We start from the raw sequence: 15,666 nt of genomic DNA on the forward strand, positions 1-15,666 counted from the left end.
TTTTTGTATTTTTTAGTAGAAATGGGATTTGACCGTATTGCCCAGGCTGGTCTCCAGCTCCTGAGCTCAATCAATCCACCCCCCTCAGCCTCCCAAAGTGCTAGGATTACAGGCCTGACCATCAGCCTCTGAGTGTATTCTTTTGAAAACAAATGTTTTTCTAGAGTTCTGGAAGGTTTGAGGAGAAGTCCAGTGTCATGCATAACAGTGGGCTGGCCTAGGGAGCAGAATTCAGCAGGGAGGATTCAGCGGGGAGGATTCAGCAGAATTCAGCGGGGAGGATCTTACCACGAGTGCCCGGCTGCAGGCTGTGGGAGCCTCTCACGGGCCCACTGAGTCATCAGGGCCTGCCTGTTACCAGAGGAGAGTTCACACAGGCAGGGCCTGGGTGAACTGGGAGCTAAATGCAGGTTCCAACTGGAGCCCTTTACCATGACTTCCTGGCCCAGTAGTTTCAGCACAGAGCTGTCCAGCCACTATCTCCCCTTTCTTAACTCTTCCTGCCTTCCCACCTCCCTGTATCCTTACCCTTAATGGTCACCATGCCGCGGTTCCAAGGTGACCCCAGGTGCGCTCCCCGTGGCTTCACAGTGCTGGTTAGAGCATTTGAGCCTCCACTCTCCAGATGGGAGTGTAAAGCAGCAGGGTCCAGTCCTGCTCCCTCGTCGGGCTGGGCGGTGAGCTCTCCCTTACACACGAGAAGTGCCTCCAGCTCAGAGGAAGCTCACACCTCCCATCCACACCTCAGGCTTTTCGGCACTGGCATTTAGAAAGCTATTATCTGGGTTCAGAACCCCCAGAGAGAGCTTTTCTCTGTCCTTCCTGATTGTTGGTGTGTAAACGAAGGCCTAGAGTAGTGGTTCGTAAACTTGAGCCTGATGAGAGTCACCTGGGGAGGTGCTGGAAAACAGAGTGCAGGCCCAGTCCCACCCGTTTCACTGAGTGGGTCTAGGAGGGAACTGTGAATTTGCCTGTCTGGGTTCCTGGGTCATCCTGCTGCTGGTCTGGGGTCACTTTGAGAGCTGCTGGACTGGCATAGAGAAGAGTTTCCTGGGTTGCCTTTGAGGATAAGAATTTCTGAAGATTTGAGCACTGCCTTCAGACAGGAGCTCGGTAGAAGTCCCAAGAGCAGAGTTGTCTAAAGAGGAGAGATGGCCCCCCAGGATGTGCCTGACCAACCAGTCATACATGCAAAAGGGAACTCAGGTTCTCTAGGGCTGTGATCTCTGCGGCTTTTCAACTTAGCTGTAGTAAAACTAAAGTTAGTAATATGCCCTGTTGTCATGTAGAAATTCCACCATGAACTGTCACAGTAGTTTACTTGTGATGCTTAAGGAGAGCAAGTCGCAGCGGTTTTTTCTGCTGATTACAGCGGAGTTCGGTTTTCTTGTTGCTGGTGTTTACTGTGTGGTGGGGCTGGATAAGGGAGCACCCCAAGGCCTCTAGTCCTGCCCAAGTGGCTTTGCCATTCCAAAGACAACAGCCCCAGCCTTCATTTGGAGGTGGGGGAGGAGGACACAGGGTTGGAGGAGGTTGTGGGCATCGGGATCCTGTTTGTTCTTGCTGGGACTGCCTGGCCCGCCTTCCTGAGGAGTGAATCAGCCCATCCAAGGCTTGGCATGCAGTAGTGAGCCAAGGTTGCCATGGAGATGGGTGAGGCCCAGAGCCCACAGGTCTGGGTGGCCTGACTTGTTTTTAAATGTTGAAGTCTGTGCGAACACAGAGGGCTATCTCCACTTCTGTGGCTTTCTTAAAGCGTGACTGGTATTTTGGGGTCTGGAAAACTGCTACTGGGGGAAGCTTGCATCCCCAATATTTGGTGTGTTACTTACTTCCTGGGTGCCATGGACAACTATGACTAATGGTCTCCCAAGTTGAGTAGATTACAAAAACAAAAACCAGGGCTGACAAGCATCTGACTGAAGGAGGGTAATAAAGAGGCCAAGGTTTTCTTTCCTGCCCAACCCAGGAAAATCCGCTCCCTCTCTGTTATCTGCTGCTGTAATAACTCCTTTCAGAAGGGTTAATTTGCCCACGGAAGCAGTTTGTGATCCGAGGAAGGGCAGAAGCCTAAAATCTGAGCCAACAGTTTCCCTTAAGCCTTCCTTCCCCACTTTTCTTTGGCCATTCCCATCCAGTCTTAGTGGAGCTCTGGATGGCAGTTTGCGGGTGTGAAGCGGATAAATTTATCCATTTTCCTCCGCTACCCAGCGCTCACACAGACTCCCACAGAAACCAGAAAACAGAACCCCAGTGTCCTAAATTCCCCCGCTGCCACCCAGCCGCCTTCTCCGATCACAGGAGGACACAACAGCCGTCCACAGAAGGCCCATGAATTGCCCCACTGTCACCTCACGTCTTTCTCAAGGTTTATTATTATTGTCATTTTTTTTTTCCCCTATGGAATCCAGCTGGCTGTAACACTTCACAGTTTTCAGAATGTTTTAAATGCATCACTTTATTTAATCCTCGCCCTCAACCTGTGTTGAAGGCAGGACAGGTATCATCGTGTATTTTTTCGCAAATGAAGACTGTAACGTTCAGAGAAGCTGAGGAAAGTGTGTAGTGTCAGAGCGCTCCTAGGTAGCAGTGCCAGAATTAGAGCCCAAGTTTATATCCGTCACCGTCCAGTCATTCTCAACAGAGGTGTGCAGTAGAATCCCGGGGAGCACAAAAAGTCCCCTGGGATTGCTGAGGCAGGTGCATGTTTAGAAATCCCCCAGGTAGGCCGGGCGCCATGGCTCACACCTGTAATCCCAGTGCTTTGGGAGGCCAAGGTGGGTGGATTGCTTGAGCTCAGGAGTTCGAGACCAACCTGAGCAACATGGTGAAACCCTGTCTCTACAAAAAAAGTATGGAAAAAAAAAAAAATTAGCCATGTATGGTGGCTTCCACCTGTGTTCCCAGCTGTTTGAGAGACTGAAGTAGGAGGATCGCTTGAGTCCGGGAAGCAGAGGTTGCAGTGAGCCGAGATTGTGCCACTGTACTCCAGCCTGGGTGACAGATTGAGACCTGTCTCAAAATAAAGTATTTCCCCAGATAATTCTGATGCCCACCCCATATAGAACCAGGCCCTAGGTGGTACAGCTGTGCAGGTAACAGCTCACTATTCTTTCTATTAAGCCACCTGTCCCTTGCTGAAAATTGTGTATCATTTTGACCATGGGCTCAGCAGAGTAACCAAGTAGCCACTGCTTTTCCAGGAGGACAATGGGAAGTTGGGAAGAAAGTTATCCCTCCTTCCTGGACTCCATCCACTCACCACTGCCCACCTCCAACCCCTCCCAAAGTGGTAGATGTGGCCACCTCAAGGCTGAGGCAGTCCTCAGCGAGAAACCACCGTGAACAATGATCTGCTCCCCATTTTCTGGGCTTTCCAAGACAGCTGAATAGAGGAAGCGTAACAAATATTGTATCCTTTTTAAAAAATGGGCTGGGTACAGTGGCTCATGCTTGTAATCCCAGCACTTTGAGAGGCCAAGGTGGGTGGATCTGCTGAGCCCAGGAGTTCGAGACCAGCCTGGACAACATGGGGAAACTTCATCTCTAGAAATGATTTTAAAAATTAGCCGGGCATGGTAGTGCACACGTGTAGTCCCAGCAACTCAGGAGGCTGAGGTGGGAGGATCACCTGAGCCTAGAGAGGTCGAGGCTACCGTGAGCCATGGTCACACCACTGCACTCCAGCCTGGGTGGCAGAGTGAGACCCTGTCTCAAAAAAAAAAACAAAGAGTATGGCCAGTCAGGTCATATTACAGAAGAGGGGACCTGGAGGAAAAGGGGGCCCATGCCAAGAGCACCCAGTTTGTTTGCCTACAAAGGATTCTTCTTTCAAGTAGGATTTGTCCCATAGGCAAACTTGGCTTCTCCCACCTGGGGAAGTGGTATGCAGTACGCCCTCCCCCTCACTGAAACCACCTTCTTCATTCAACCCACTGCTCTTTTCCTCTTCCTCTGGCTTACCTTCCCCTTTTCAGCACACTTACTTCAAGAATTTCCTTCAGGAAGCCAGGCTGTACATACAAACCTCCCCAGGTTCTAACTGGAACTGGTTTTGCACACTTGGCATAGGGTCCCCAGAGCAGCCAGGTGCCCCTAAGCTCCATTACACTTCGATGTTTTTTGTTTAATCCTCCTTTGAAATTGGAAATGTTTCCTTCGACTCCAGGTGTGTGTTTCGGTGTAAGATTTCTGAACCTGTCCCTGCAGCAAGATTTTGCAGTGTGAGTCACTGAAATTCTCATCTTTGCGTGGGAGCCTTTGGTGAATTGTGCTTTCAGTGGTGAGTGGGTGTGGCAAGGGATGACCAGGACAGTGTTGGACTGGACTCCTTTGAGGGATAGGGGTGCTGGCAGAATTGCAGATAAAGACTGAGGACAGCAATGCATGGGTTGTTTGTTGTTGTTGTTGTTGTTTTTGGAGACGGAGTCTCGCTCTGTCACCCAGCTCAGAGTGCAATGGCTCGATCTCGGCTCACTGCAACCTCTGGCTCCTGGGTTCAAGTGATTCTCCTGCCTCAGCCTCCAAGTAGCTGGAATTACAGGCACACACTGTCACACACAGCTAATTTTTGTATTTTTAGTAGAGACGGGGTTTCACCATGTTGGCCAGGCTGGTCTCGAACTCCTGACCTCAAGCAATCCGCCCGCCTTGGCCTCCCAAAGTGCTGGGATTACAGGCATGAGCCACTGCACCCAGCCTGCATGGGCTTTTTATAAACTTGGTTTTCAAAAGTCTGTATAAGGATTTGCCCATAAGTCACATTGGGACATGTTTCACCAACAGAGAAATCATTGTCATTCCCCAAATATTCCCCAACCAACCTTCATGGGTCTTCCTTAGTATTTTCTCTGGGCAAATAATTGTTCTTTGTGGTTTCGTTTATTTTTATTTTATTTTATTTTATTTTTGAGACAGAGTCTCACTCTGTCACCCAGGCTGGAGTACAGTGGCGTGATCTTGGCTCATTGTAAGCTCTGCCTCCCGGGTTCACGCCATTCTCCTGCCTCAGTCTTCCAAGTAGCTGGGACTACAGGCACCCGCCACCACGCCCGGCTAATTTTTTGTATTTTTATTAGAGACGGGGTTTCACCGTGTTAGCCAAGATGGTCTCGATCTCCTGACCTCAGGCAATCCGCCCGCCTCGGCCTCCCAAAGTGTTGGGATTACAGGCGTGAGCCACCGTGCCCGGCCTCTTTGTGGTTTCTGACTCTTATGAGACATTAGAAGATGGATCTGGATAAAAGGCCTGGTGGGAAAGGAATCTGGTCCAAATGAAGAGGATACAGGAGAGGAGATCTGGGTGGGTTTCAGATAATTTTTCACTGAAGTAGTCATTCATTCATGGAGTAATTATTTACTAACGACCATCCGTCCAAAGCATGTATGGGGCAGAGGAGATAAAAGAATGACTCAGGTCCCCTGGACCTCAGAGAGCTTGTGCTCTGCTGAGACAGGAGGCAAGCCCCAGATAGAGGAAGAGCAGAGTGCGCGAAGCGCGGATGCTGGAGAGGACAGGACGGAGGCGACACTGGCCTGCCCATGTGCTTGGCTTGCTCAGGGATTGCATTTGCCTTTTGCTTGGAGGAGTGGGGGAAAATGGGTGGGGAAGCAGCAGGCTTGGCTTAGGTGACCACGATAGCATTCCAGGAGGAGGAGGGACTTGTACTAGCAGAGGCACAATGCATGAGGCTTAACTCAGGAAACTTGGAGAGGTTCATCTAAGGAGCAGACAAGGAGGAGGCAGGGTTCAGTGGTGTCAGCTGCTGCGGGATCCCGAAACATGAGGATTCAGCAAAAGTCTTAAGACTTGCGGCCTCTTTCGGGTTGGGAGAGAGGCGGTGATGAGCCAGTGAGAACTCGGAGGTAGTTAAGCCGCCCGCTCAGGGGTGAAAGGAAAGCAGAGAGCACCCTGAAGGAGCTGCGAGGTTGAAGAAAAAGAGGGTTCTATTTTTGGTTTTGTTCTGTTTGGATTTTGAGGTTAGGGAGACCTGCCTGTGTCTTCGCAAAGCTCAAAAAAGTGGCAGAGGCAGACCTGCACGGTCAGGAGAGAAGTTAATTAATGGAGCAGGTTCTTGAAGGAGACAGGAAGCTTGGAAAGAAAGACGCCTCCGCTTCTTTATTGTTTTATACACTTTGCTTTAGAATAATTTCAGATCTACAGAAAAGTGGCAGAGATAGTGCAGCCAATTCGCTCACCCTCCTCCCCAGTGTCCCCCATTGTACTGTCTCATATTACCATGTTTCATTTGTCACAACTAGGAAACCACCCTTAGTGCACTCTGTTAACTGAGCTCCGGACTTACTCGGATTTCACTAGTTTTTCATGTAACGTCCTGTTTCTATTCCAGGGTCCTATCCAGGACACCACAGGACAGTTGTCATGCCTCCTCAGTCTTCTCTGGGCTGTGACGGTTTCTGTCGTTCCTTGTTTTCCATGACCTTGACAGTTTGGAGAAGTACTGGGCAAGTATTTTGTAGACTGGGCTCAGTTGAGGTTTGGCTCATGTGTTCTCAGGGCCTAGCACCAGTGAAGAAATGAAGAAATTTCCAGTAAAACAATGGGAAAAAGTGACCCTTTTCCTCTCGGCCCTCTCAAAGGGATGGAACCGTTTTTTGGCCAGATAGCAAAGGAGCTTTTCCCAGCAAAACCAGAATGTTTCCATTTGGCTTTTCTTGGAAACAAAAGAGGAAACCATGGGCAGGGCCGCGGGCTGGGAGTGGAAGCTCCGGGCTCTTTCCTGCACCCCCGCCCGACCAGCGGGGGATACTGCAGGTTGCCATCCTCTCTCCACAGCCCTGGGAACAGGGCCCTGTCTCTCTGAGCATCCGCGTCAAACCTGCTGTGCTCCCGCGATGGTGGGCTGGAGTGGGGCAGCCATCGAGGAGATTGCGTGGTCAGCATGCCGCCACACGTCTGTTAATTAACCTGGGAGGAAGCCGTCGACCCCTTGGCCTCCCGGACCCCTATATTCTCATTTATGGAGTCCCTGAATAATTGACTTGGCGCCGTCTTTTAAGGGTTAAAGCTGTCTTTGTTTCTTGCCGCTGGCCCCTCCCATTTAGTTTCTCCGGTTATTAAAGTAGCTGAAGCTAGGCGCAGTGGCTCACACCTGTAATCCCAGTGCTTTGGGAGGCTGAGGCAGGAGGATTGCTTGAGGCCAGGAATTTGAGACCAGCCTGAGAAACATAGTGAGACCCCTGGCTCTACAAAAAAAAAAAAAATAGGTTTAAAATATTAGCCAGGATTAGGGGCATGCACCTGTAATCCCAGCTACTCAGGAGGCTGAGGTGGGAGGATGGCTTGAGCCCAGGAGTCCAAGGCTACAGTGAGTTATGATTGCACCACTATACTCCAGCCTGGGTGACAGAGCAAGACCCTGTCTCAAAAACTAAAGCAGCTGGGGTGAAAGCCAGATGGGGGGAGGGGAGCCCCTCTATGCCACACCAGAAAGTGAGGTCTCCTGGAAAGTACTTTAGAGCGCCTTAGCGCTGCCTGACAACCGTGAAAGCCATTATTGGGTGGCACTGATTATACAAGTTTTGTGACCCTGTGACCCCAAGCCATTGTGACTCAGCCAACTGGAGCAATTTCTCCAACAGCGTTACAGAAAATGGGGCAGCTAATGGTTCACACAGCATCCCCTCCAGCCAGTTAACTCAGTCATTCTATCAGAAAAGGCAGCAGGGTTCACTCCTGATTTTCGTGAGCCAAGTGCTCGCAGTCATGCCCCTGGCCCTCCCTTTTCTCTGGGTTACTTGAACCTTTCTCCTCTCTTACTGTGAGTTGTTAAGCCTATGAGACCGAGACCTATGACAGCTTTTCCCCTTTTTCCAGAGCCAGCTGCTCTTCCTTCCTGGTTGTAGTGAAATGTTGTAGCTTTGACAACCAAGCAACGTGATGTAAGGTTTAAGGTAGGGTCCGAATGCAGGGGACTCCCGACTCCCGGCTTGGCCTGGCCCTTGGCCAAGATAAGACCTGAGAGCTTCCTTTTCACTCCTGGTTCCAGTTCTCCAGCCCAGCATCCTTCTTACCACCTGTGCAGAGACCAGGTCAATGACTCAACTTAACCTATTGACTCAGGGTCCTTGACATTGGGGCTTTCTATAAGATGGAAGGGGCCTTACCCCTGGAGCTTCCACTGGGGTACCCTGTCATCATCCGAGCATGGAACATTCCCAGAGAGACGCAGCTCCTGCCCGTGAGAGGCTGCTGTGCAGAGCGTAGCTGTACCTCATCTTACAGCGTAGTTCCTTGGCAGGCCTGGGATTGTTTTCATTCTTTTCTGCAACTCACTTAGGAGTTTTCCCAGCAGATAAGGGGTGGGGTCATAACTTCACTCATCAGGGAAGGTAAGATGACTTGGAGATAATTGCTTGATAAGCACAAGCCTAGAGCAAAAAGGACAGTAATGAGCACCGTCTCACTATCTCCCTGTGCGGCAAGAGCATCACAAGACCAGGGCGAGAGGGGAGGACCAGGATGAGAAACAGGTTGTGGCTAAATGTGGACCAAAATTGAGCTCCGTGGACCAAAATTGAGCTCCAGCCTACAGTTTTCAGGTTAACACTTTCATGTCCAGAAGGTGGCCAGCAGCCTCGGTCTTCCATTCCCAGGGCTCTGACTGGGCCTCCATGGGGTTGGGATGGAAGGAGGGAAGGTATCACCTTTGTACTTTTAACGCTCAGGGACTCGGGGACCCAGGCCAGGACTTGCCACCTACAGAGTCAAGACCCACCCAGTGTGTGTGTGTGTAGTCCCTTGTGTATGTAGATTCAAGCCACATAACTCTTCTAGCCCAGAATGCTCCCAGCAGGGCCCGCCTCCCCACCTAAGCTGACTGCAGTGCTCCTGGCGGTCGGGGAGCCCACAGTCTGAATGCGAGTACCCTGTTTGGTCCAGGACAGTGGAGACTCACGCTTCTCCCCAGCCAAGCAGTGATCTGCTTGCTGCCTTTGGATTAGGCCAGGAGACCCTCCCTCACTGGCCTGTCTTTTATTAAGAAGGAAAACCGGACCCATGTGTGAACTCAGAGCTCTCAAGTTCATTTTAACACTAAAGTTCCTGTGCCTGTGTGCGTTTTTATCCTCTGCCTTGTCCAGCCGCGGGGCACGTGGCGTTGTACGGTCCTTACCAGTGTTTGGAGCTGCCTGCCCTAAGGTGGGGCTGAGAGGCTGAGAAGATGCTGAGCGACAGTCCACAGGCTGGGGAGTGCAGGGCTGGTGGGGCTTCGCGCTGGTAAAGTGAGGTTGTTCTCCCGGAGCCCATTTGGTACCTTCCTCTTCAGATGCACTTCTGATATTAACTCCTTTATTCTTTAGCCATACTTAAAAGGCAGGGAAGGGCCGCATCTTACAGTCCCTGCTTTACAGATGGGAACACGGAAGCAATAGAATATGAAGCCAGACTCTGCAGCCCCTCGTGGTGGAAGCACACCTCCCTGGCAGAAGCAAATCTGCTTATGTGCCTGGGGGTAGGTGAGGTTGTGACTGCTGCAGGCGGAGGTCTGGGTGGCCCTTCCCAGTGTTTCCACCTCCGCTGTCTACCCAGCACGCCCGCACTCACTGCCATATCGTGAGGGAAAGGAGAGGAGAAAAGAAGGAAGGAAAGAGAGGCCTATCCACACCGTGGGCTATCACCAGCTCCTATAGCTGAGAACCAAGGTCCCTGATGAGCAGGCTCTGGCCTAAGAGTGCCTCTGTGGAGGAGAGTGGGCCAGCGAAACCTGAGCCCACCCACTCCTACGTCCAGCCGGCTAGCACACTGGAGGCCTGTGAGTCACTCCCCCGGCAAGCCCTGGTACGGGCGACGACGAGGGAGCTCAGCTGGCGCTGAGTGGACTTGGCAGGAGGCCTCCTGCCCAGCATCTAGTTCAGCAGTGCCAGCGAGGGGAGGCCCTGACATGTCATTTACTGAGCAGCAGGTCTCCAGGGACGTTGCAGCTGCCGTCCCTGGTGCATGTGTGTCTGTAACTGCGTAACCATTACCCAAGTCAACCGTTAGAATAGGACACCCCCGGCCACGTGGCACCTCCCTGAGCGTAATTTCCTCCTCCACCTAAACATCACCGCTCGCCTGACGACAATGCTTTTCCTTTATCATTTATAGCCACATGTAAGCATCTCGCTCTGCGTGCATCCCTAAACAGCATAGCGGTTTTTCACTACATGGAATCGTATTGTGTGTGTTCCTGTGGCTCTGGCTTCTTTGGTTTAGCATTGTGAGATGCACTCACAGTGTTGTGTGTAGCTGGAGTTATTCGTTTTCACTGCTGTATAGTGTTCTGTTGCCTATAAAATACCCCTGCGGCCAATGGGCGGCAGGTAGGTGACTGTTTATTCCTCCCTTGCTGGTATTTTTAGTACCTGAATTAATCAAACACACCCCGTAATGGCATCTGCAGCTACCAGGCGTCTATGAGGGGCAGAGGGTCACAGAGTCCTTGCAAGTCTCACCCTTCAGCGCGCGGGGACTGCGTTTTGCCGGCAGCCAGAATTAATGCTGGCGTCCTGTGTGTCTTGCAGCTTGCCGGGATTGCTGTCCTTGCCATTGGACTATGGCTGCGATTCGACTCTCAGACCAAGAGCATCTTCGAGCAAGAAACTAATAATAATAATTCCAGCTTCTACACAGGTGAGGGACGGGGAAGGCTCGGTGAATTCAGACTCTGGCGCCAACGGAGTTCCTCCAACTTGGAGGCCCCAGTTGACCCAGGGACTTGGGCTTGGGAAGGACTTTTGCTCTGGCCACACTGGCCAGTCGTGTCCCTTTCAAGTTGTGCAGTTTTTGTGTGTGTCATTGTGCCTGTGAATTTGCATTTAACTGATGTGGTTTCTTTTCCTGATGGCCAACTTGGGCATGTTGATGGTTTTCTGATGTGATATTGCGTCTGCCAAAGTTGCACCCATTCTTTTTTTTTCTTTTTTTCTTTTTTTGAGATAGAGTCTTGCTGTGTCACCCAGGCTGGAGTGCAGTGGCATGATCTCAGCTCACTGCAGCCTCTGCATCCCAGGTTCCAGCGATTCTCCTGCCTCAGCCTCCTGGGTAGCTGGGATTACAGGTGCATGCCACCACACCTGGCTAATTTTGTATTTTTATTTGTATTTTTAGTAGAGACAGGGTTTCACCATGTTGGTCAGGCTGGTCTCGAACTCCTGACCTCGTGATCCACCCACCTTGGCCTCCCAAAGTGCTGGGATTACAGGCGTGCACCACCACTCCCGGCCAGTTGAACCCATTCTTGAGGGTTTACAAACCTCCGTTCTCATCTCTGATGCTCTATCCTAATTATGTCTTCTTATCCTGCATAATTTCCTTAATCCAATTCCTTGTCCTGGGGATCTGCAGTGCTGGAGGAAGATATAGATGGGTTTCCTCTTCACTGTTCAGATAGGGACTCTGAGACTCAGAAAAACATCAGCCTCCTGGAAAACACAGCAACAACAGGAGGGACTAGAATGGACTCTGCCCAGCCCTTTGGACCCCCTGGTACTGGGGTAAATGCTGTGGTGTTTAGTTTTATTTGTTTGTTTCTGAAACGACTTTTGCTTTGGGAGAAAGGCTTCCAGTTTAAACCTGCCTGGGATCCTCTGAACATGAACAGACTTGGCAGGGTTTTTTTCCTACACTCAGGCAGCCTTGCTAGCACCATTCCGTCCCTCTCGTTGCTGTATCACCACGTCACAGCTCCCTTCAGAGGAGGGGGATCCTGGTGCTTGCCAAGCGCAGTTGCCTGCGTCTGCATGAATTCAGACTCTGTGGCTGTATTCTGCCTGGCTTGGAGGTAGGAAACTTTTCATTTGTGAGAAACAAAGGAAACCTCCTATTTTTAGGATGACACTGACATGTTGTCAGGCTCAAAGTGTAAGTTTGGTCACTTCCTTCCTACCCACCAAAAAAGTTATTTTTACAAAGGAGGGAGAAAACAGTTATCTCCCAGTCCCTCGGGGAGAAGCCAGGCTGGCCAGCCGTGTAGACCTTCCCTTTCCCACCTCTTGAACCGGGTAGGGAGAGTCTTTAAAAACAGCTCATTGGTTGCATAACATTTGAGCCCTGTGGATAGTTTTGCTGGGTTTACTGCCTTTTATTGTTAGCTGGAGTTTTTTGGGGTGTGTCTCTCTATTGTCGGAAAGAAAGTGAGAGAAAGCACAACGTATGTTTAAAAAGAAACTACACATACACACAGAGGTTTTAGGGAAAAGGTTTCTATAGCGCCCTGACTTGTTTTAGCAACAGAACATTTTTTGCGAGTCTGCGACAGGCTTAGAATGCAGAGCGGGAGGGAGGAGCCGGGTGCGGGAGCTGGGGAAGACTCTCCACGCTCCACACCATGTTCCACCGTGTTCCAGAAGAGAGCCCTGCGTTGGGGGAGCAGGTCTGCCGGCAGGAGCAGGCACAGTCAGGCCCGCTTTCCTAAGCAAAAGCCCTGTGGCCGGTGCCTGTGTCTCCAAAGAGAGACTCGGCCCTCCCTTGTCCTGGCTGCTTCTAACAAACCACTTTTTCTTTTCTGTTACCCAAAGCGTCTATGGCTGATTCTTTATATTTTCAGATGTGGGAGGTAAGAATCTCATGGGTAAGAGGATGGAACTGGGAGGAAGAGTCCTTCTCCTAGCAGATGAGCTTGGAGTGCCAGCCACACCCTGGCTGCTTTTCCAAGGGAGAGTCATGGGGTGACCACCCCTTGCACTGGGCCACCAGCTATCTGCAGAGCAACCCACAGGCCAGCCTGACCGTGCGGCTGACTTTTCAGGAAACCCGAACAGCCCAGGGGTGTCTTTTCTCCAGTGGGGCCACTGCTTACCAAGTAGAGAAAAAGTATATCACCAGGCAGAAAAGCAAGTGAAAATCTTCCCAACATGCAGACAGTCCGTGGTGAGTCCAGAACGGCTGACGGCCTTATATGGGCCTTCTCTCCAGTCCAGGCCTGGAGATGCAGCCCGTCAGCAAGATCCCTAATCCCAGGCTGCAAGCATGTTGGGGAACTTCGTTTTCTTGGTCCTAGGCCAGCAGCCTTTCCCAGCTCCCTGGTGTCCCTCCAGAACCATGGCTGCTGAATGAGGGCTTCTAGGAGGGCTCCAGCCAGAGGCCGCGAATGCCCCCCACTTCCTCAGCCAGCCCCCTATCCATCACGAGGTGCCTGGTGATTTTCAGGACATGCGACACTTGGCCTCAGTGAGCGACACTTGGCCTCAGTGAGCTGGTGTCCCCATCCTGGCTTGTGACCTGGGGCAGTTTATTTTGTTGCTCTGGGCTTCATTTTTCTCCCTCCTGAAACCAGCACGGCTTACACACCCACTCCCCTCTGAGGCAAAGAAGTATAGTGTGTGGCAAATGGAATTCCATTGTGGCACTTATTCCTGTGAACTCGGGAGGGTGGGGAACAAAGACGGAACCAGTGGGGGCAGAGGTGGGGTTTCTTTGAACACCTGATGGAGTTATTTGGATATAATAAACTTTTATTCCAGGCCAGACGCCCTACCGGATTTTGTTCTCCTTCACACAAATGGGCGTGGTGAATGCTGTTTGCAAGACAGAGCTGGTGTGGGGACTGGCGCCTGCTGTGTCCTCTCCCTGGCCTAAGCTGAGAAGCCCTGATGAACAGTGAAAAACACTGTTCCATTTCTTGTGTAAAGGACACCCTGGCTTATGCTACTGCTGCTACACCAGCCTTTTTTTTTTTTTTCCCCTAGGCCTGTAATGTCAGCCTGAAAAAAGCGGAATAAACAACCCTTAAGCAAATTCATACCGTAACCCTAGAGAAGGCTCTGTGATGGATAAGTTTTTCCATGAGTCAGACAGCAAGCTGACATTCACTTGTTGTATAAGGAGGAGCACTTTGTCATTTGTCATCAGCGGCCCTGGCTCACAAGCTTGGGGTGTAAGCGATGAGTAGCCTTTCCAAAGGGAAGCACTTAACAGCCCTTGTGAAAAAGCAGCCCAAGCCCTGCAGTGGTTCCGTGACTTCCATGGGGCCTGCTTCCAGATGAGCTGCCCTAGAGCTTGCTGGCTGCTGCTGAGTCCCCAAACACAGCTGCCAGGGAATCGCTTCCCTTTTCCCCTGACTAGAGAGGGCTAAAGCTAGGCACTGCAGATCTGTGGCCATCCACGCAAGATTTAAAGCCCACAAAACCCTTGATCTTAAAATCTTCCTCTGCTGAGCACTAGCATGAATATTTAATATTAACCACAAGCCGCATTAGGAGAATGGTCTCTCTCTTTGCGTGGGAAATACTTTTCCCTTTAGTAGCTCATTGCAGCTAATCCAACTCCCTTGGCCTCTGCCAGGACCACCAGGTTCATGCACTGGGATCTGGACTTAGAGAAAACATGTCTGCCTGCTGGTTCCCACTCTACTGTATTTCATGTGCTTGTAAATCCTTTTGATCTCTTAATACCTCCTGTTTATTCAGCCCCTGCTATGGAGCTCAAAGGAGTGACCTCATCCTTCCTTGACTTGCCCCCATGAGATGGGGAGAAACTGGGGCCTTTTCTCTGTCCCCATGTGAGAGAACCAAAGGAGGCTGCCCTCTTACCCAGTGCCCCATGCGTGGGGCTGCACGGCCTCCCCAAGCCCAGCCTGTGGCCTCACAGCGTTTGACTGCCCAGGAAGATGCGACCTGACTTGAGGACAAGCTACATTTGTCCCCGTGCCCAGTCTGGGCCAGGCATGCACAAGAACAATACCCATATTCTTGCACCGTGGGGTTTGCCAGTAACCAGTGACCCCACGTGACTTGACCTCACGACGGATGTGGGGGAGAAGGGGGAGGAACAAACGCTCTCTGTGTGCATTCTGCTCTGTGCTGCCCGTGAGCCTCAGCTGTGGGCAGACTACGTGGTTTGTTGCCTGCAAAGCCTCAGCCCTGCTCGGGTGCAGATGTGGGACAGTGAAGTCAGTGTGTCACCTGCCGAGGGGTCTCATCGAGTGTCCTGCTGTGCATCGTGGGGAAACATCACAGACTTTCTCTCGCGCGTGCGTTTTCAGCCCCTACTTCAAGGATGTCTCTGGTCCCAATGACAGGACCGCAGGGAGACAGCAGCAGGTTCACATTCGCCACGGTGGTTATGAACGACTGTTACTCATGGTATAATTAACAACAGCTAGCATTCGTTGTGCACATGTGGATTATATCACTTAATCCTCACGGCAATCCTGGAAGTGGGCATTATTGCTACTCCTGTTTTACAGACTAAAAAACTATTGCACAGAGAGGTGAAGTGGCTTCCCCAGAGTCACAGAGCTGGTGCTCTCGACACGTGACAGTAGCCTCTCCCAAGGCTAAACAGAACATGCCTGCAAGACAGGGCGGCAGAGGCTTCTCTGCTGGTTTTCCCAGGGGGCCCGTGTAGGGCTGGGCTGCTGATTAAGGGAGTAGTCCCTGCAGGACAGCTGTGGCTTCCCAAGAATAGAACTGCGGGGTAGCCCCTCTGGGCATTCATGCGTTTGGTGGGCTGTGGAGCGAATGGGGCCAGTGCTGCTCCACTGTATTTCTGTCCCAGGGGTTTGCATTGTTCTGGGTTTGGGCAAAAGTTATAGAAGTCGCTGCCCTTCTCTCACCTCCTTCCCATCAGCCACTCAAATCAAGGGCTTAGGGATGGTGTCACTCATCCTCTCCTTAGCAAGGAGGAGCCTCTTCACCCTGAACCTGGAATAACTGAGTTGCGAC

The 15,666-nt window shown here is 51.3% G+C and overlaps 1 protein-coding gene across 2 annotated transcripts in view; it reads left to right on the forward strand.

The window, feature by feature from the left end:
• The window catches only part of CD9 (CD9 molecule), a 38,304-nt gene that overhangs the window by 14,934 nt on the left and 7,704 nt on the right, over window positions 1-15,666 (forward strand). For both annotated transcript variants that reach the window (XM_050747514.1, XM_050747513.1), the window contains exon 2: window positions 10,525-10,633. Coding sequence is in view for 1 of the 2 variants with exons in the window: in XM_050747513.1 (XP_050603470.1) it covers window positions 10,525-10,633 (109 nt within the window). In the remaining variant the exon portion in view is untranslated. The remainder of the gene's footprint in view (window positions 1-10,524; window positions 10,634-15,666) is intronic.

Source organism: Macaca thibetana, chromosome 11, assembly GCF_024542745.1.
Source record: "Macaca thibetana thibetana isolate TM-01 chromosome 11, ASM2454274v1, whole genome shotgun sequence".
NCBI classification, from domain to species: domain Eukaryota; kingdom Metazoa; phylum Chordata; class Mammalia; order Primates; family Cercopithecidae; genus Macaca; species Macaca thibetana.